This window comes from Schistocerca serialis, chromosome 4 (genome assembly GCF_023864345.2).
Source record: "Schistocerca serialis cubense isolate TAMUIC-IGC-003099 chromosome 4, iqSchSeri2.2, whole genome shotgun sequence".
In the NCBI taxonomy this organism is placed as follows: domain Eukaryota; kingdom Metazoa; phylum Arthropoda; class Insecta; order Orthoptera; family Acrididae; genus Schistocerca; species Schistocerca serialis.
The window spans coordinates 801,167,350-801,189,339 of NC_064641.1; the positions used below are offsets into that span (position 1 = coordinate 801,167,350).

A 21,990-nucleotide genomic window follows, 5' to 3' on the forward strand; every position below is an offset into this window, starting at 1 on the left:
TGCAACATTTTGTTTAAGTGCATGTGAAGTCAACTAATGAGCACAAACTGTGTAGGAACGGTACACTGATCGATACACCAACCAGACATGCAACAGGACGAAAATACGTAAGTACATAAACGCACATATCCTCTACCCATGAAACAGTTCTTGATAAATATGCATTAATTTTCTTCATGGCTAGTTTGCAGACGACATGCTGTCAAAAAAATTACGAAAAAGAGCACAAAAAAAAGTGTATAATAATGCAGCTCATTTAGCGATTTAATTTTAAGGTGAGCGTCTAAACGAAACAAAGCAAAGCAAATTGCACATATAGCAATTATTAGGCCTACAACAGTTGAATTATTATACATTTCATATTATACTTTACAAATCTGACCCACAGAAGGACACGTGTTGAAACATGTCTGGGTAAATACAAAAATAAACAAATTGTGCTTGCATAAGGCTGATTTTCAAAACAACCCAATATTATATCGAGAAGTTTGCCTTCTTTGCAGCAGTCTTCTACCTTTTCCCATCCCTCCCTCCTTTCTCCTCCTGCTCACTTCGACGAACGCAATCCCAATCTCTCCGTTCGAAATCAACTGACATGGAGAGAATATCTGCCAACATCTTATTAAAGCATTCTGTGAGACCATTCATCTGTGGATGGTATACAATTTTTATCCTGTAGGTAATGTTGCAACATGAAATTACCTCACACTATTCTTTCCTACAACCAGAGATCATCCTACGAGGTTCTCTGTGCTTCAAAGTGATGTCCTCTACAAGAAATATTGCAATTTCCAGAGCTTTGGAAGTCAGCACAACTTTGGTGACAGAGTACAGTGCGAAGTAGTTAGCTGGGACCATTATCCACTGATTTCTGTTTGTTAACTTCAGAAATGTGACCAAGAAGTCGATTACAATTCAATGAAATGGTGCTGCTGTAGGCAGAATTGGTACCCCAGAGGTAAATGTGACATATGAATCCATTGCTTGCATTCCTTACAGTGGCTAATGACCAGTATAAACCTGGCCAGAGTCCCAGGTGGCCACATGTTCGAGCACCATGAAATAACTTCACGGCAGCTGGTTGTAGATGAGCTGCGATACTGAGCAATCACTTCCATCCATGTGTTCTTCTAAACAATGTTCTGTATATTTATTGGAATTCTCCTTTGGTCATTTCCTCAGCATTGCTGGATCTTCTCTCTGTTCAGCAGCAGTGTCATTTAATGCAGTGAGCTGAGATTTCATGTACGCTGCTGTATTTCTCGAATGGATTCCTTGAAAGGTAGTCAGTGTCCTTGTGTTTGTGTCTGCTTCCGTATACCATTCTGATGCTGAATTCCTGAAGCCTCAGAGCCACTTGGAACACCTATATCGATTAGAAGTAGATTTGGACTACGTAACTATGTATCTGTTATTATGAAGTGTTTGTACTTTGTTAGTTGAGGTCATTGATGTGTGACAGGAAATTTAAAGTTCACAATGTATATAGGGAAAAAGTTAAATGATGTGTAAAATAATGAAATTTTATAGTATATGTATGTTCACAAAGAAAAATTTGTATATTGGAAGTTGGTTCATGCTTAGGGAACATGTATTGTGAAATGTAAAAGATGGTTTTGGTGGTCGATCTGGGCTGCTCCTTGGTGGGAACAGTACGCAATCAGTGTCTAGCCATTGTACGGTACACGTGCGAACCATGGATGAAGGGTATCAGACGGATGCCATACTCCTTGACTTCTGGAAAATGTTTGACTTGGTGCCCCATTGCAAACTCCTGACTAAGGTACAAGCATATGGGATTGATTCCCAAATATGTGAGTGGCTCGAAGACTTCTTAGGTAATAGAACCCAGTACGTTGCCCTCGATGGTGAGTGTTCATCGGAGGCGAGGGTATCATCTGGAGTGCCCCAGGGAAGTGTGGTAGGTCCGCTGTTGTTTTCTATCTACATAATTGATCTTTTGGATAGGGTGGATAGCAATGTGCGGCTGTTTGCTGATGATGCTGTGGTGTACGGGAAGGTGTCGTCGTTGAGTGACTGTAGGAGGATACAAGATGACTTGGACAGGATTTGTGATTGGTGTAAAGAATACTCCATTAGTAGTGTAGTGCTTGACAGTCATGTCGATTAAATATTTGGGTGTAACATTGCAGAGTGATATGAAGTGGGACAAGCATGTAATGGCAGTTGTGGGGAAGGCGGATAGTCGTCTTCAGTTCATTGGTAGAATTTTGGGATGATGTGGTTCATCTGTAAAGGAGACTGCTTATAAAACACTAATATGACATATTCTTGAGTACTGCTCAAGCATTTGGGATCCCTATCAGGTCAGATTGAGGGAAGCCATATAAGCAATTCAGAGGCGGGCTGCTAGATTTGTTACTGGTCGGTATGATCATCATGCGAATGTTACGGAAATGCTTCAGGAACTTGGGTGGGAGTCTCTGGAAAAAAGGAGGCATTCTTTTCATGAATCGCTACTGGGAAATTTAGAGAACCAGCATTTGAGGCTGACTGCGGTACAATTTTACTGCTGCCAACTTATATATCACGGAAAGACCACAAAGATAACATAAGAGAGATTAGGGCTCGCACAGAGGCATATAGGCAGTCATTTTTCCCTCGTTCTGTTTGGGAGTGGAACAGGGAGAGAATATGCTAGTTGTGGTACGAGGTACCTCCGCCACGCACCGTATGGTATTGCGGAGTATGTATGTAGATGTAGACATCGAAGGTTGTTTGGATTGGAGAAGGGACCAAACCACGCGGTCACCAGTCTCTCTGACCTTCGAATCACTAAAACAGATAAAAGCTCACACTATAAGAGGGAACTACAATGGCCATAAAATTACAAATTATTGACAGAGAAGGAAGGGAGAAGAAGAGAGGAGAGAAAGAAAGTGACTAATGACAGAGGCATGAAGGATGAACCACATGTAGATGAGATAGACACTCAAGATAAAACAGACCCCATAAAGAAAGGAGTGGGAAGGCACAGGGTAGGGGTGAACCACCAAGCCCAGTCGAAGCCAGCCCAATCAGGGTGAAGGGGAGAGCAAGATGGCCTCCTCTACCCATCGATAAGGTTGAAGGTCCCACCCTTAAATAAAGTGATAAAAACCCTCATCATGAAGACATTGTAAAACTAGATCAGCTACTGAGGCATTGTCAGCTAACGCCAGGGGTAGCGAGTCAGGAAAGCTAAAAGTCCGCCGCTGGGCGGCTAAGTCGGGAAGCCCAGTAAGAGGTGAACCACAGTCAACATTGACCCACAACGACAGAGAGGGGGGTCCTCACGATAGAGGAGATAACCATCAGTCAGCCAAGTATGGCCGATGTGAAACCGGCAAAGGACGACAGAGGCTTTACGAAAGGCTGTAAGGAGGACCGCCACGTAGCTGTAGAATCCTTTATTGCCCTGAGCTTGTTCGGCGAAGAAAGAGAGTGCCATTCTGCATTTCAAAGTCCCAAAACCTGACAATGTAATGCCGAGTGAATGTCTATTTCCGAAATGCCTTTAGCAAGACATGGCCCATTAGTAGCCAATTTACCCAGTCAATCGACAAGTTCATTGCCAAGGATCCCAACATGGCCTGGGGTCCAGATGAAAACCACTGAGCATCCACATTGATCAAGGAGAGAAAGGGTGTCCTGGATAGCTATGACCAATGGGTGGCGAGGACAGCACTGGATGATAGCATGCAAACTGCTCACTACAGATAATGAAGGACAGTCCTGAGCAGAAACGGACATTGTCCAGTGCGTGCAAGATGACCACCAATTCTGCAGCAAAAACACTACAGCCATCTGGCAAGGAACGAAGTTCTGTGTGTCTCACATAGGTGTAAGCATAAGCAGTGTGACCATCAACCATGGAGCCATCAGTACAAATCACTTCGGAACACTGGAATGAACTGAGGAGACAGTAGAATTGGTGGCGATTGACCTCCGGAGGGACAGAATCCTCTGAATTGATGGAGAGATCAAGACAGAGCTGTGGCCGAGAGACGCACCACGGAGGGGTACGTGCATCAGCGGAGAAAAGTGGTGGAGCTCAGAAAAGAGTGACCAAATGCGGACAGCCATGGTAAACCCACGTGAGAAGGCTAATCACAGGGTTAGTCCGGAAGGCACCAGTCACAAGTCGGAACCCACAATGGTGGATGGGATCTAGTATCTGCAATGTCGAAGGTGATGCAGAACCATAGACAGGGCGCCCGTAGTCTAAACAAGACTGGACCAGCACTTTTTGCAATCGCAGGAGAATAGAGTGGTCTGCACCCCAGGTGGTACTGCACAGACATCCAAGAACACTGAGATGTAACCAACACGTGCTCTTCAGCTGGCAAAGATGAGGGAGCCATGTCAACAGTGCATCAAAGACCAGATCCAAAAAACGATGGGTGTCCACTACCTTGAGGGATTAGCTATCAAGGAATAGTCCGGATGGAGATATACTGTACAGCTATAGCAGGAACGCACGACACACTACTTGGCCACCAAAAATTGAAAGCTATGGGAGAGAGCCCAAGACTGCGCCTGGTAGATTGCCCCCCTGTGGACAGCGTTCTGTAGCGCCCATGATGGGAGGAAGCGACGTATATAAGAAAATCATCAGCATACAAAGGGGGGGGGGGAGGGGGGGGGGGAAGAACATTGTCGGCCCAGCAGCTGCCACCAGTCCATTAGTGGCGACGAGAAAGAGAGGGACGCTCAGCATGGAACCCTGTGGAACCCCATTTTCTTGCCGATGGGAAGTGCTGTAAGAGGAACCAACTTGGACACAGAAAGAGTGACAAGAAAAAGTTACGGATAAAATTGGGCAGAGCGCCACAAAGGCCCCAGTTGTGAAGTGTGGTGAGGATGTGGTGGCGTCTTACGCTTTATGCAGGTCAAAGAAAACTGCAATGAGGTGTTGTCAATGGGCAAAAGCCGACCGGATAGCAGACTCCAGGTGGACTGTTATCCACCGTAAATCGGCCACAGTGAAAACCACCTTGAGTCAATGACAAATGGTTGCGGGATTCAAGGATCCAAACCAGCAGCCGACTCACCAGGCATTCAAGGAGCTCGCAGAGAGTGTTGATAAGGCTAATTGGATGGTAGCTATCCAACTGAAGAGGTGGCTTCCCAGGCTTCAACACTGGAATAACAATGCTTTCCTGCCATTTGGTAGGAAATACCCCCTCGCTCCACAGGGGGGTTGAGAAGGGTCAGTATACGACGGAGGCCAGACACCGCTAAGTGTTGGAGCATTTGGTTATGTATCTGATATGGTCCAGGAGCCATGTTGGGACAGAGGGTGAGGGCGCTGGCGGATTCCCACTCGCAAAATTTGGTATTATATGGCTCCAAGCAGCGAGAAACGAAAGACAAAGGCAGTCATTCTGAGCGCTCTTTAAAGAGGAACGTGGATGGATACTGAGTCGATGCAGAGGCTTGGGCAAAGTGTTGAGCGAAATGCTCTGTGACAAAGTTCGGACAGGTAAGGACAACACCATGCACAGAAATTCCTGCAACACCGGTAGGACGGTGATGGCCAAAAACTCGCCCGAGTTTCATCCGAACCTGTGAAGAGGGAGTGTGCTGTCCTATGTCAGCCACATATCATTCCCAGCAACTCTGTTTCTGAAATTTGATTTGGTAATGGGCCCGGGCGCGAAATCGTTTAAAGACCAGAAGGAGAGCAGTAGAATGGTGCCACTTGAAGCGTTTAAGAACACGGTGGTGGTCTTTTATGGCCACAGCAATTTCTGGAGTCCACCAAGGGACCGTCTTCCGACGGGGGGAACCAGAGGAAGAAGGAATGGCTGAAACAGCTGTGGCAACAATGGCGGCAGCCAAAGTCTGTGTAGACTGATCAATACTACTGTGCGGTAGCATAGGGAGATGGTAGCAGAGGAGAAGGCATCTCAATCAGCTTTAGAGAAGGCCCAGCTGGGAGGGTGATGGAGCGAGATATACTGAAGGAAGGTCAAAACAATTGAGTAATGATCACTGCCACATAAGTCATCGTGGAAACCCACTGAATGGAGGGAAAAAGGCCAGGACCGCAAATGGAAAGGTCAATGGCAGAGAAAGTTCCGCGTGGCACACTAAAGTGTGTGGGAGTACCAATGTTTACGAGACAGAGATCAAGCCCTGCCAGAACAGCTTCAACTGTCCTGCCCAGGGCAGTAGTCGTGTGACTACCCCAAAGAGGGTTGTGGGCATTGAAGTCCCCTAGAAGCAAGAAGGGAGAAGGGAGTTGTTGAAGAAGGGTGGTTAGGGCAAGGGATGCGGGTGGCCTGTCAGGCAGGATACAGAGACTACAGATTGTGGTTAGAGTGGCCAAATGGACCCTGACAGCAACTGCTTCCAGAGTGGTATGGAGGGCAACCCATTTACTAACAATGTCCTTGCAGACCAAGGTGCAAACACCATCAGAAGCCTGCAAGGGGCCAATTTAGTTCCGACAGAAAGCGTGGAACCCACGAAAGGTGGGTGAGTAAGAATTGACAAAATGGGTCTCCTGGAGAGCAATGCAAGCAGCAGAGTAGGAGGAAAGAAGGGGCTGAAATTCTGGGAGGTGACGCAAATAGCCATTACAATTCCACTGGAGGATTCTCAAGCTGGAGTCCAAATGGGAAGCAAATGGACCGAAGCTGGTCACGCCACTGAGTTGCCATCGTTCACCAATGAGGATGGGGTAATGTCCATATACGAGGGGTTAGACACTGTTGGTTCATTGGCTGGAGGAGGGAAAGTCAGCACATCAGGGGGGTACTGGAGGGATCTTGCCCTTGTTCTTGTGTTTCTGCTTCTTCTCTTGCGAAGGGAGTGAAGGGCAGACTGCAGCGAGGTTGGGCACAGAATTACGCCTGGCAATCTTTGCGCCCACCAGCCGCGGAGTACGCGTGCAGCCCATGTGGAGCTGCAGATCGCCTTTCAGGGGAGTGCTGGGAAGGGGAGTACTGGGAGGGAGCTCCAGTAGCGGTGGCTCCCAAAGAAGGGGAGCACTTCTGCAGTGGGGGAGGAGTAGCAGCACCCGAAGGGGTGGGTATTATGGGTACTGATGTGGAGGGGGAGTGGGAGATTGAGGAAAGGGCGAATGGGGCGGGGCTGGGCAGAGGAGGAGGTAGCATGGGGAATGGATGTAACTGAAGCAAAAGTAAAAGTTATAGGCACGCGATGGAGCTGGTCATACTTTCGACAAGCCTCGGTGTAGGTAAGTCGATCTAAGGTCTTGTACTGGCGGGGGAGCACAGGCACTCCCGTCATGGAGGGGGCGCCCATAGTCACCGCAGAGGGGGGTCATTGGTGCAGCGGGAATACATGAGTCCAAATTGTAAGAATTTAAAGCATCTCATCGGTGGTGGACTGTAAGGTTTTACATCACCTTTACCTTCACCGGGAGGGGATCCCCCTCGAAGGCCAGGATAAAGGCACCTGTATTGCTCTCGCCATCTGTCCTGGTAGAAACCAGGTACCGAGGGAAAGGGTTAAGCCCAGACCGGTGAGCTTGACCCTCTTCCCAAGGGGTGATCAGGGAGAGGAAGGCCGTAAGATCAGAAGGAGTGTTATGTGTTCTATTACTCTTAGAGACAGTCATAGAACGGCCAGCATTTTTTTTTTTTTTTTTTTTTGGCACAAAACTGCTATGGTCGTTAGCGCCCGGTCTGTGGCTTCGGGAAAGGTAAAAAAATAAACCAAATTGGATATCAGCAGCAATGGAAGCGAAACTCGAAAAGTGGGAAAACTGAAGGAAAGCTTAGAAAACCACTATAGAAGGGGGGGGTGTTGTTTTCCCCAAAAAGAGCTTCAAATGACCGACATCATCTCACTGACACTAATAAACTCGAGAATGCCATCGGCTGAGCGCGTGTCATCTGCTAAAATGGAAGAGAGATCAGGCGACAGCTGTAGATGAGTGTGTAGCGGAGTAAAATAGGGGCACTCAAGGTGTCTTACCGTTCACAGTTGAGAGCAATGGGGACTAAGTGCAGAAGAATCGCCACTTAAAAGATGTCGATGGCTAAAAAGGCAGTACCGTATCCGGAGTCTAGTTAAAATTACCTCCTCCCGGCGACGCGTTCGGGAGGAAGAGGTTCAAGCACAGGAAGAGCTATCACGTCCCGCAATTAAGTCTTGGGAAGTGTAGACCAATGTGCGTGCCATAAAAGAGCAACACGACGACATAAAATAATCTTTAGATCGGCGAAGGGAACCATGCGAACAGCAGGCTGAAGAAGGGAGATTGCAGCCTTGGCCGCTATATCGGCCACCTCTTTTCCATGGATACCAACGTGTCCAGGGATTGAGAGGAATGCCACAGAGACGTCCCCCAAGTGGAGGCACTCCTGAATCTGGGGGACAGGGTAGAGAGCTTGGAGAGTGAGGGGAGAGCTGAGAGAATTTAAGCATATAACATACTGTATCCGCTGACGGTGACGGATGTATTGGAAAGCCTGGAGAACAGCGTAAAGCTCCGCAGTAAAAGCCAAACACTGGTCACAAAGCCGAAATCGATTAGGGGTGTCGCCAATAATATAGGCACTCCCAACACCAAATGATGTTTTTGAGCTGTCAGTGTAAATAAATGTGTCATCCTTCACTTGTGCGCATAGAGCAGCAAATGCCTGATGATAAACGAGAGAAGGGGTACCATCCTTGGGAAGTTAACAAAGGTCACGGAGCACGCAGGTCCGGGGACAGAGCCAAGGCGGTGCCGTACCCCCAGTTGTCACGAAAGTTTTAGGAAAGTGGAAAGAAAGAGAACGTAGCAGTTGACGGAAGCTGACTCCCGGTGGTGGTAGAGAGGAAGGGCGGCCTGCATACCCTAAATCCAAGGTGGTGTCGAAAAGAACGTCATGGACCGGATTAGCAGGCATGGAAGACAGATGGCTAGCATAATCACTCTGGAGGACAGCTCGCCGATTGGACCATGGAGGGTCAGCAGTCTCGGGATACAGGCTTTCCACAGGGCTGGTGTAAAAAGCCCCAGACGCTAAATCTAAATGCAATCCACGGTGGTGGGCAGAGTCGAGTCGCTGAAGAATAGATGGCCGAGTAGAGGAGTAAACTATGCTTTCATAGTCCAATTTCGAGCGCACTAAGGTGTGATGAAGGCAGAGAAGGACCACTCGGTTCGCTCCCCAGGAGGTACCACTCAGAACATGGAGGGTGTTGATGGATCGCAGACAGCGAGCCGAGAGATAGGAAATGTGGGAGGACCAGCACAGTTTTGTGTCAAACATAAGATCCAGGAATTAAGCAACGTCTGCGAACGGAAGGTCTACAGGGCCTAGATGTAGGGAAGGCAGAAGAAACTCAGTTTGATGCCAAAAATTGACACAAATGGTCTTACTGGGAGAAAAGCGGAAGAGTGGAGGTGATCGAGACATCCTTGAAGAAGTCGTTCAAGAAGGCTGGTCCATTGAGAGCTGTAGTAGATTGTAAAATCGTCCACAAAAAGGGAGCCTGAGACATCGGGAAGGAGACAATCCATAATTGGATTTATGGCGATGGCAAAAAGTACAACGCTTAGCACGGAGCCCTTGGGAGAAAGTACAGGAGAGGGTAGTGTTCACCCGCACTTTAAATGTGCGCTCTGCCATAAATTCGCGAAGAAAAAGGGGCAACCGACCACGAAAGCCCCAAGAGAACAGTGTGCAGAGGATGCCTGTCCAACAGGTATCATATGCTCTCTCCAGATCAAAAAATATTGCTACCATTTGGCGTTTTCTGGAAAAATTGTTCATGATAGAAGTGGAGAGAGTAACAAGATGGTCAACTGCAGAACAATGCTTTCTGAAACCACATTGGGCAGGTGTTAAAAGGCTTCGGCACTCCAGCCACCAGGCTGAATGGCAATTCACCACGCTCCAAAACCTTACACACACCGCTCATGAGAGAAATGGGGCGATAGATAGAGGGGAGATGTTTGTCCTTACCAGGTTTCAAAACAGGAATGACGATAGCTTCCCGCCATCTTCTGGGAAAAGTACTATCGGTCCAAATTCGATTATAAAGGTGAAGGAGGTAGCACAGACTATAGTATGATAAATGCAGCAACATTTTGATGTGGATATCATCCGGTCCTGGGGCAGAATAGCGAGAAGAAGAGAGTGCGTGTTGGAGTTCCCGTATGAAGAAAACTGAATTATAGCTTTCGCTATTTGGAGAGGAGAAAGCAAGACGTCGCACTTCCGCTGCATGTTTCTTTGGGAGAAAGGCTGGCAGGTGATTTGAAGAGCTCGAAAACTCAATAAAGTGTTGACCCAATGAGTTAGAAATTGCGATGGGGTCCACTAAGGTATCATGTGCAACAGTGTGCCCAGAGATCGGGGAGAAACTAGGCGCACCAGATAACCGTTGAATTTGACACCAAACTTCTGAGGAGGGAGTGAAGGTGTTAAAAGAGCTAGTAAAGAAATCCCAGTTCGCTTTCTTGCTATCACAGATGACGCGACGGCATCGCACACGTAACTGCTTATAGCAGATATAGGTGGCCGAAGTAGAATGGTGGCGGAAAACGCGAAGAGCATGTTGTCGCTCACGTATTGCGTCAGCACGTCACCGCTCATGTATTGTGTCACGGCTCGTCTCATTCCAACGAGGAACAGTGGGGGTGCCGGGGTAAATCGAAGGTGCGAGGTATTTAACGTTCCACGGCTTTAAGAATAACTTCTGTAACATGAGTGATCTGATCATTGACACTAGGAATGTGAGAGACGAAAAAAAGTGTCCAATTGGCTTGGTCAAACTTCCAGCGTCTCGGGCGCATAGATGGCAGTTGTGGCTACAATCAAAGGACACATAGAAAATGGTCACTCAAGTGTGTATCAGCAAGAGCGAACCACTCAAAGTGCCGAGCTAGCTGAACAGTACCGACCGAAAGGTCTAGATGAGAGAAATTCGTCGTGGAGGCAGACAAAAATGTAGGCTCCCCAGTGTTGAGGCAAACAAGATCCGCTTGGTGGAAGACTGCAATCAATAGGGAGCCTCACGGACAAGGACGCGGAGATCCCCAAAGCGGGTGGTGGGCATTGAAGTCCCAACCAGCAAATGGGGGGCGGGAGCTGACCAAGAGGATGAAGGAGATCAGCTCTTGCCATCGGTGTGGACAATGGAATGTATACGGTACAAGGAGAAAAGGTGTATCCAGAAGAGGAAAGACGGACAGCAACAGCTTGGAAGGAACTATTTAAGGGGATTGGGTGATAATGGACAATATCATGGAGAAGAATCATGAGTCCTCCATGTGCTGGAGTACCTTCAACAGAGGGGAAGTCAAACCAGACTGACTGAAAATGAGGGAAAAAGCGGTCGTGGGCACGCAGTTTTGTTTCCTGAAGACAGAAGATGACCAGCGAGTAGGATCATAAGAGGATTGACAATTCATGCTGACTGGCTCTAATGATGCGGATAGTCTGATGTATAATGGACATGGGTGGACAGAAAAGGGAAAAATCTTACTACGGTTGCTCTCAACTCAACGACTGCTGAGAGCCGGCGGCTGACAGCATGGAACGGGATTCAGCCAAAGGCAGAAGATCCTAATCCATAGGTTGTTCATGGGCAGCTCCTGCCACCAGCGATCGGCCGGTTGATCAGCCGCCAGCAGTGCGTCTTGGCGATGCTGAAGACGGCCAAGGGTGGTTACCGCCAGGTGGCGCTGAAGGAGAGGAACTGTGTTTCTTATGACCTCCTTGGAAAGAGGACGTCGAGATGAGGGAGGAATCGATGTTTGTGAAGTCGGGGTATGTAAAAAAATCTTTGCAAGTAGGCTTTTTTTTTTTTTTTTTTTTTTGGAAGCCCAAGTGTCTGATTTTGGCGCTCGTGATTTTTGCAGAAGCCGATGAAGGGTGAAACGTAGAGTGAGCAGGTGATGGTGGGGAGGCTGAATGGGCGATGTTTGCGCTGGCCGATCTGATGACCATGGCACTAAAGGTGAGATCACAAGTCTGCATGCCTGCCTCCTTAGTAGGCCGAGGAGATGCAAGGACAGTGCTATGTTTACCTGCTGGTGGCATAGTGGGCTTTCGACTGGCGAATAACTTATGAGCAGCAAATGTAGACACCTTTTCCTTCACTCTGATTTCTTGAATAAGCTGTTCATCTTTGAAAATGGGGCAATCTCTAGAGGAAGCAGTGTGGTCACCCATACAGTTGATGCAACGAGGGGATGGAAGTGGGCAAGCACCCTCATGGGCATCCTTGCAACACGTAACGCATTTGGCCGGATTGTAATACGACTGGCCGGTATGGTTAAACCGCTGACACTGATAGCAACACACAGGGTTGGGGATGTCAGGGTGAACTGAAATTATCTCATAGCCCGCTTTCAAGTTCGATGGAAGTTGAACTATGTCAAATGTCAAGGAGATAGTATGGGTTGGAACCAAGTCCTTGTCAACCCTTTTCATGACTTGATGAACAGTCGTTATGCCCTGGTCAGACAGGTAGTTTTGAATTTCCTCGTTGGACAATCCATCATGATGAGTGAGCGTGTATAAAACCACCACGCGTGTTGAATTTAAAGTGCGGTGTGCTTCCACCCGGACAGGGAAGGTGTGTAGCAGTGAAGTTCGGAGCAATTTTTGTGCCTGGACGGCTCTGACTGTTGACACCTTTCTGAATAATGAAAGGGTTGACTGTGGAGAAGTCTTGACCTTCGTCAGACCAAGAAACAACAAGGAACTGTTGCACTGATGGAAGAATTGTTAGTGGCTGAGACTCATTTAACTTTCGCTTGTGAGCAGAAATTGTAGATGTAGATGAAACCATTGCAGAAGTCTCCGATGGTGCGCTCTTTCCTTGTGGGGGCCTCTCTGAAGGCACTCCCGCCTTAGGTGATTGTTCACACCTCCCGAGAAACGGATGGAGGGAACAATTGACACGTTCGGAAGGCACCAGCTCAGGTCATCACCCCTCCCTGGGTCTGGCTGTTACCAGTGGGGTACGTATGTGTCCTACCTGTCTACCCGGGGTGGGGAATTATGCGTTACCCCATCAGCAGCTACGCGTGGGTCGGCCTTCAGACACGTACAGGAAGGAAAGAAAGAGAAAGGGAGGAACAAAGAAAAGGAAAGAAGAGAGGGCTCAAATGCTGCAGCGGAGAAGAGGGTCAAGAGAAGAGGCAAGGAAAAGAGAAGGAGAAGGGGAGGACAGAGACTTGCCAGCAGAGAACGCGAAGAGGAGAGACTGTTTTACAGTTTCAAGTGACCTTCTCTGGATGTAGGCATGAAACATACTCCCATAGGTAGAGAAGGTGAGGAGGGACGATGGGGGATAGGGAAGGATGTGGAAAAGGAAGGTATGCAGCCTGGAAAGGAGAGAGAGCTGCACTAGCTCAGGGTCCTGTGCTCGTCATGCATGTATCCACGAAAGAGTTGTGGACCTCTTGGGGGAAATGGCCAGGATGTTGAAGCTTTTGTTGCATCATGTGCAAGGCGTCCACCCTAGTACCACCCACTCTGACCAGGGGCCCGCCCCGTGGGCGCCACCCAGCCGCACCAAGGGCCGTCTGGCACAGCGATCATTGCCGGGAGTTCTGATGCCCGAAGTGATGAGCATCGATTCCTTGGCATACACGAGGTGTTAACAGCTCAGGTACTAGCAGTGTGATCCCTGTGTTGTCAAGGGGCTCAGCCAAGTGGGTACTTAACAGCCCGACCACGCAGACTGGGCTACCGTGCTGGTGACGTAGCAGGAAGAGGGCTAGGGCACAAGGGGAAAAGCGAGGGGAGAGGAGCCTGCACCATGGAAACTAGGTAGGGTGTTCATCCCCAAATGGCTCACACTGAACGGGAAACGTTGGAAATGGAGGTCAAACCCCAAGGCGACCAAAATTGCTGAAAAGGAGATGGAAACAGCATACTAAACAATAGCATATATCAAAACAAAGCCAGGTCTATATGAAGAATTCCACCAAGAGGGAATAAGGAATGGCTCTAATAAGATAAAAATGTCACCAAGAAGAAACTGTACAGAGCATTTGACATCTAGAGCCGTGAGTACAGTTAGCCGCCAAATCGCTTGCCACCACTATTTTGCCACTGCTCCACCAACTTCAGACACACAGATATGTATTATAGCATGGACCAGTAATTTGTGTGAGTGTTTTCAGTAATAATTAGAGTGCTATAAACCACTGTTTTGAACCCTAACTTTATCCTAATTGTGAAATGATGCAGGATCCCATCGTAAGTGTGCAGAAAACTGAGTATCCTGTTTCTAACAAAATAGTGATTTCTTTCTGTGAATTAAATGTGCAAAAAATTCAGTGCCACAGGGTGTAAATGTTACTGTCTAAAATACCTGCTTCACAGGTGATGAAAAGGGCACACAAATTAAACTTACTTGAAACATAATTTAGCCTTGAGTGCAATCATGAATGATTGATTGAGGTTAATAGAGTTCAGTGTTGAGTAAAATTTTGGTTGAACTGAACTTTGCTTCTGAAATAATCATGGAGTTTGCCTAGTGAGCCAGTATCAGTTTATGGGTCCCCAACATATTCCTTTCATATTATAAAGATAAATAGTATATTTTTGCTACTAAAGAAATCTGGTGCATTTCTATAAATGGCAATATAAAAGTGTATATCACTTAAGTCAGAAATCTTTTCATCCTGACTAGTTCAGTGTTTCTTCCAGTAGCATCTCAGTACTGAATCATGTAATGATAGTGATTGTAACCGTTATTATAAGAGTGGGGCACTATCTTGCTTTCTATGATTAATGGTAACTACTGCAACCCACAACTTAGATCACACTGTATTCATGTGTATCCATTGTGCTATTCAAAGGGAATTTTAATGAAAGTCACAACAACAACTCTTCTTCAATTTTCTTAAACATAATGTTTCAAATTAATATGCCAAATTAGGCTGGCAATCATTTGTTGTTTCATTCGTATGAATTTTTCTACTTTCATTGTCCTCAAAGTAAAGCCTATTTAGTTTTTCTATTAATTGCAATATATACAAAATTACTGTCTGATACCCTTCATCCATTAGACAAACATACAGTCAAAACTCAAAATCCTCACAGCGGGTAACACTAGATTTGCGTCACGACAAGCAAGTTAGTGATGTATAACGAAGTATGTGAAAGTGTTGTACACTTTTACCAATTGTCCCAACAGATCCTTCAGGCTAGTCAGCCAACACAGACAATGATGGTCTGTCATAACAGCAAATGGTTTGCCACACACATATACAGCTGGAACTTGATGACCGAAACAACTGTAATGCACTCTTCTTTGTTATAGAGTACTTCCTCTTCGACTTGGAGAGTACTTTGGAAGTATAAGCCATCACTTTCACAGCATTTTCCTGGGTTTGTACTTGAGGAGCGCCTACCCCACACCCACTTGCATCACTGTGAAGTATTGACTAAGCATCTTCATTATATTATACTAGGCTTTAAGATGATGTTGGCACCTCTTTAAGGACAAGGAAAGATCTTCCTGCTCTTCTTTCAGGACAATTTGGCATCTGCAGCAGTTCTTGAAAGGGATGTGCCCTGGTACTTCTAGTCCTTTATGAGTTGTTGGTAGTATAAGCACATGCTGAAAAAAAACCTTCTTACATCATGAATGTGCTGACGGGTCTGAGAATACGTGACTGCTCTTATTTGCTCTGGGTCTATTTTCTCTGGATCAGGACAGACTCCAGACTTATTTCTTTGGTGGTGAAGAGACTTTTTTTCAGATTCAGGCATGCTTGCAGTTTGAACACACTTCAACATGGTGTCACGCAGTTTACATGTTCTTCAAATGTCATTGAAAAACATCATTTAGATAGCGAAGACATATCATCCACTGAAGTTGTTGAAGCAGATTGTCCATCATACACTCTAAGGGGATGGAGCATTAATAGTTCACATGGTATGACCTTTAAACTCAGGCCAACAGAAGCTGTGGAGATTTGCCAGTAGCCTCTCTGCATGTGTATAGTTGAGAATTATTTAGCTCGTCTCAAGCAGTTTAGAGTGTCATCAATGGGTAGCAGTCAGCAGACATATTTTTTCATGGTTTTGTTCAGTAGTTGGTAGTTTACACACAAATGCCATGGACCATCCTCCTCTTTCATGAGGACCAAAGACACTCTGAAGGTTTAATGATGTTATCTTGCAGCATCTTCTCCACTCCCTCTCGGATTACCCTTCGTTCAGCCTGCAACACCTTATAAGTTGTTTCTCCTCTCTGGATTTGAAAGTGTCTGAAAATTGGCACATAATGGCTAAACTTCACTGACATTGTTACTTGGTCAGGACAAATCCTATTGACAGTTCAACAGTTAAGTTCTTCAATTGTGTTAACTGCAGTGCAGTAGTAGCAGAGCCAGATTCTTCAGTCATGGAATAAGCTGCCCTTCCTGGATTAGTTCTGCTGCCCTTACACACACACACCTTTAGGGATGCATTGTGGTTGCTCTTGACAATTAGTGATCTAAAGTTGTCCTAGACCACCTACAATGCTTACGACTGTGACTAGCATGCAGAGTTCTTCTGTGACCCTGTATATCTTCTCGCAGCTGACAAAAGCTTCATAATTTAACTGAACATTTAGACTGATGACTGGAACTCCTCTCATTGTAGATGGCAAGATGACAATGTCAAACAACCATCCAGATCAATCTTGCTATGTGTATTTATTCGAACAACATTGTCAATCTGGAGGTGTGGTCTTCCACTGTCTTGACTGCTTATGATGTGTGCAGGAAGTCCCAGCCAGGAATAACAGGATGACTACATTCTGCAAAAACAACAAATTCAATGGGCTGTGTTCTGTCACCAACAGTGATTCTCTCAATAAACATTCCCGTCGGCTGGAGCCATTTGTCATCTGCGACTTTTCAGCACAACCATTTTCTTCACACGAATTTAGTTTTTCTTTAGCTGGCAGAGATAAACGTTTGACATTACAGACAAGGAAGCCATTCAGTCATCAGCAGCTGGGATGGTTGATCATCAATGGTGATCTCAATGAAATTTCCTGCTATCTTGGTAACTGATACCCATGGAGGATTTTCCTCTGTGGAAGCCTCACCTCCATAGATAGTAACCCTCACTTAGTTGTCCTGAATTCGACAGCTAAGCTTGCTGCTACTACTGAGAATTTCTACAGCTTGTTGGTAGCAACCTTGTCAGAGGGTACTGCAATGAGCTTCAGCCCCTCTTATACCTAGCGTATAAGAGAGATGAGGGATTACATTTTGGAATCGGTCATACCTATTTCATTCAAATCTTTTTCTGTTGAATTTCCTCAATGTTCTTGGTGAATTCCTCTGCTGTAACAAGCTTTTCAACAAGAATGTCATACATATTTTCTGTGACTCAAGTGAGATTTTGCCAGCTTCTTTCATATTCAGATTCACAATATGGCATAGGGCCAGCACATCCTGTATGTAGGAATGTGTTGTTTTGCCATGACAGTCACCTCTGCTCTTCAATTGTTATTCCACTAAGTGGATTGTTACCAACTGTTTTCTTCAGTTCAGCCTGAAATTTATCATAGCTACTGAGCTTCTCTTTGTTGCTGTAAACCACAGCTGGACTGTGCCATTCAAGTAAAAGTACACACATTTGCCAACACATCACATCATCTCACCTATTGGATTTGGCTAATCGGTCAAATTGTTTCAGCCATTTTGTCGGGTTCCGACCAATGTCTCCGAAAAACACTGATGACGCCTGATGTGCTGCTTTTTCTAAACCACTGGTCTCTTGAAAATACAGGCTGTAGGAAGAATGTGCTGGTTGTATTCCAGTTCCAGTCTGTGTAGGTAAAGGCTTTCATGTTGCCCAATTAGATCCACAGTGGTGAAATATCCAGTGTCCCCACCAAACAATATCACGTCATAACCAGAATTGAGCCCAAATCTAAAAGCAGGACCATCAAGGAACTACAAAGTTGAGCACTGAAAGCATGTTTATTACTAACACCAATGCATAGCCACAACAGAAATGAACTTCTGGATGGACTGTGCAACTATTTATAAACATATAATATTCCAGAATATACAAACAAACAAAATTAATTTTGGGAACCCTACAAAAATGACAAATACAAAATGAAAAATAAGTGTGGGTGGTTGGATCGGAACTGGTGACCAGCAGCATGCTAGCCAGAGATGCTACCTGCTATGTCACATAGTGTAAAGCACAGCTATTGCAGGAGGGAGGGGGGGGGGGGGCACTCACCCTGCTGGAAACTACAGTAAGAATTTGTGAATCTGTATCTCAGAAATATATGTAAAATAATGTAAACTTTTGTATTTTAAGTCAGATTCAGAAATGTGGCTTGAAAGAACAAGACCAGAGAGATTAACACAACAAATGAACCAAGCACTGAGGTTGATGAACTGTATGACCTATTGTTTAAAGAACACAAAACTTGAAAATATTTTTATTACTATAATAATATCATTTGAAATATACTTACAGGCTCAAAGACAACACAATTGGCACTGTAACTTGCACCAGCAACAACGCCTGCACCACCCACTAAGCCAGAGGCCAAGTTGTCCACAATACTACCATACAAGTTTGGAGTAACCATCACATCAAACTGTTTCGGGTTGGACACCATTTGCATTGTGCAGTTATCAACTATCATTGTCTCAAATTCAATCTTTGGATACAGTTTTGCCATCTGAAACAAAATATATGAATCATCTTGAAATTCACAATGACATGCAGATACTGTAACAGAGCCAGCAAACAAACTGACTGCTTTTAAGACAAGTCAATTTTTTTCTTACCTTTTTACAGCTCTCAAGGAACAGGCCATCACCAAGTTTCATAATATTGGCCTTATGGACTGCAGTTACTTTCTTTCGCTTATTTTTTGTTGCATAATCAAAAGCAAACTTGGCAATGCGCATTGATTTTTCTCTTGTAATGATCTTCAAGCATTCAACGACACCCTGTGTTTGGAAATCATAACAGTAAATTAGCAGATCTTTCACTTTAAGGAAATTGGCTACTGAATCTTGAGGGATGAATACACCTGGGAGAGAGAGGGACCTCATATACAACATTAAATGATATGCAGGCATTGGACACATTTGATATGCAGGCATTGGACACATTAATATGAAAGCTCATCAAGATTCTTGCCCACATCGGCATACAAAACAGGCTGCACAGTTATATCTTCAAATCTTTTCCTTTCACTGGAACTCTAAGTTTCAACAGGACAGTACAATACCACAACAACATGTATTCTGATGACTAAGAAACCACAGAGCAAGCAAGAAGCTATGTTAATGATAATATATTAAAGTGAACATAATAATAATAATAATAATAATAATAATAGCAATAAAACAGCACTTGAAAAAATAGTTTATATGAAGATGTACATGACAGCAGATTGAACAAGGACTGTTCATACAATTCACTTTTATAAACCAAGTACAACAAATGTTATTACAATCGCAGGTAATATCAGAACTGGTAATTACAAAAATTTAACTATCAATTTCTAAGCAAAAAGTAACTGACAGGATAGTCTGAGCATATTTTAAGACACAAAATTTTATTTTGAATGCATCGGGTGTGGCTTTCACACTTTCAGTTTTAAGTTCCCACAGTGGCGACGTGTCTGACAGAACCTGTGTCATCAGCATCACAACACACTTTCTACCTTTGCTGACAAAACTACCAACTAAGAATGCCACTCAGACGACCAACAGAGAATGTGGGAAATTAGTCGTGTGGTTGCTGGAACATCTCGCAGGACAGAGCGCAATTGAAATTCTCTCTTGTACTTTGGCCTTCAGATAGAGCATTGGTCTCACTTGTCTCTTGTCTTTTTAATAGAGGAAGATGGCTTAGGCAATCTGCCTCTGGCTATGTTCTTTGGGACTGTCCACCAGCCAACTTTGAATGTGAACTGCTTCCTCTCACACTTCCTATTTCCTTTATTTTATTTGGTCACCCTGACTGGCAGAAATCCTCTACTCCTGCCACAGGTGAGCCCATCTGTACTTTGTACTGTCAGAATGAGGGTGTAAGTGTTACTTTTTTATTTTGACACTCCCTTCTAACACTCATCCTCTACCAGGTTCCATTTTGTACAAAATTGATTATACACACATTTATTTTGCTGCATTGGGGCTAGAACCAGCCCACAGTAAACTGCACAGTTCATGCGTTACTGCTTAGAGTTGCCACCCTACATCCAGTTGACACCAACACTGCCCACAAGCAAGTGGCACAAAAATAATGCAATGAATGTGTGTCACTTCTGCACCCTTGCAACACTTGCCTGTAAAGGATGAAGAGCGCACAAGTAGTAAGTATACAGTTGGTGCCTGCCACCCATTCATCTGCACAGTCCACCAGTGGCTGCCCAGTCTGAGGTATTGGAGTTCAACACTGGAGGCAATACCAAACCCCACTGTTGTAGCCAATAGTCTCTGCTCAGTCCATACCACATCCACATGGGTGCCATGTGCCAATGATCCACACAACCTACATTTGCTGTTGCTGTTGCTGTCATTGCCTTATGTGCAATCTCACCAAGTTCTTCTGATTAGGTAGAGTAGAGAGAGACAAGCAAGATGTTGAAAACAGGGGGTTATATGCTTTTACATCAGATGTAAAATGCTGAACTAACAAGCACTCATTTTAAAGTGTTCTACCAATTATATAATTTACTGTTTGATCTTCTTGTCATGTGTTGCCATCTACTGCCTTTTACTTGGGACATATTTTTATGTTAATATAGTTTTGAAGACATTAGTCAAGGGATTCTTTCACAGTTGATCTAAATGGTAACTTTCCGAGATAGTTAAAGTGTATTATGGAATGTAAATGCAGGATGATTGAGATAGCTGTGAAGTTATTCTACTCCATATTTTTAGTAGATATATTTGGATGCTCAAAATATCCTCTACGCACCCACAGGCACAGTGCGGAGCAGGGGGTAGTGAGAAACCCGTTAAGTCTTTACCCCAGTACCCTTCATCTCTCATTGCTAAGCATTCATCATTACCAATACTGTGTTTTCCAATTATTGAACAAAATATTTCTCATTCAAACCATAAGAGAAATGGAAGTTACAAGGAAGAAAACACTTTTTGTCTTAATTTGCATTGCCTCTAATGGTGGCGCATTACAGTAGTCAGTTTGCAGTGAATAACAGTGGTGATCTTTTCTCACCACCCACATTCCATTGTATGTGTACCAAAGTTTTGTGGCCTTCCTTTTGGACTGGAGGATGGGGGGTCACAACTTATGAAATCAATTTTGTACAAAATGGAACCTGGTCGAGGATGAGTGTTAGAAGGGAGTGTCAAAATATCCTCTATTGAGAAACTTTTTAGACTGAAAAATTGTTGAAACTTTTATACACCTACAGAATCAGGAGATAGAAATATGTCAAGGCCACACAAACAGCATACTGCACAGCCTCCATAATCCACCAAACAAATCTCATCTAAAATTCTAACTTAAACCCATAATCCACCAAACAAATCTCATCTAAAATTGTAACTTAAACACTGAACTTTAAACTCTCAACCAGCACCTCATTTGTTGTATTTGACTTTGAACATCATTCAAAGGTTCATAAATGTTTACATATGGTTATTTTTCCTGTGCATCTGACAGAATGTTGATTATTTTTCTTTGTGATAAATATATCAAGGAAGTTTTTTTTACTCTGGTTGCTCTTTCTCTAAAATGAAACTTATGTTTTTGTGTAGTGTGTTTACCTGTGTTGGTAATGTTCTATCTTCATTCTGGTTCATGTATCAAGCATAGATCACCCATGCATCTCCATCAGTATAGTATATTGTATATAAAAAAACAAAGATGAGGTGACTTACCGAACAAAAGCGCTGGCAGGTCGATAGACACACAAACAAACACAAACATACACACAAAATTCAAGCTTTCGCAACAAACTGTTGCCTCATCAGGAAAGAGGGAAGGAGAGGGGAAGACGAAAGGAAGTGGGTTTTAAGGGAGAGGGTAAGGAGTCATTCCAATC

General features: G+C 44.8%; 1 protein-coding gene across 1 annotated transcript in view; it reads right to left on the minus strand.

The window, feature by feature from the left end:
• Positions 1 to 21,990, minus strand: part of LOC126473396 (probable isocitrate dehydrogenase [NAD] subunit beta, mitochondrial) — a 69,934-nt gene that overhangs the window by 1,646 nt on the left and 46,298 nt on the right. Inside the window, exons 6-7 of the mRNA XM_050100405.1 lie at positions 18,752 to 18,916; positions 18,433 to 18,642 (exon numbers count right to left, since the gene is read on the minus strand). Of these exons, the coding sequence (XP_049956362.1) occupies positions 18,433 to 18,642; positions 18,752 to 18,916 (375 nt within the window). The remainder of the gene's footprint in view (positions 1 to 18,432; positions 18,643 to 18,751; positions 18,917 to 21,990) is intronic.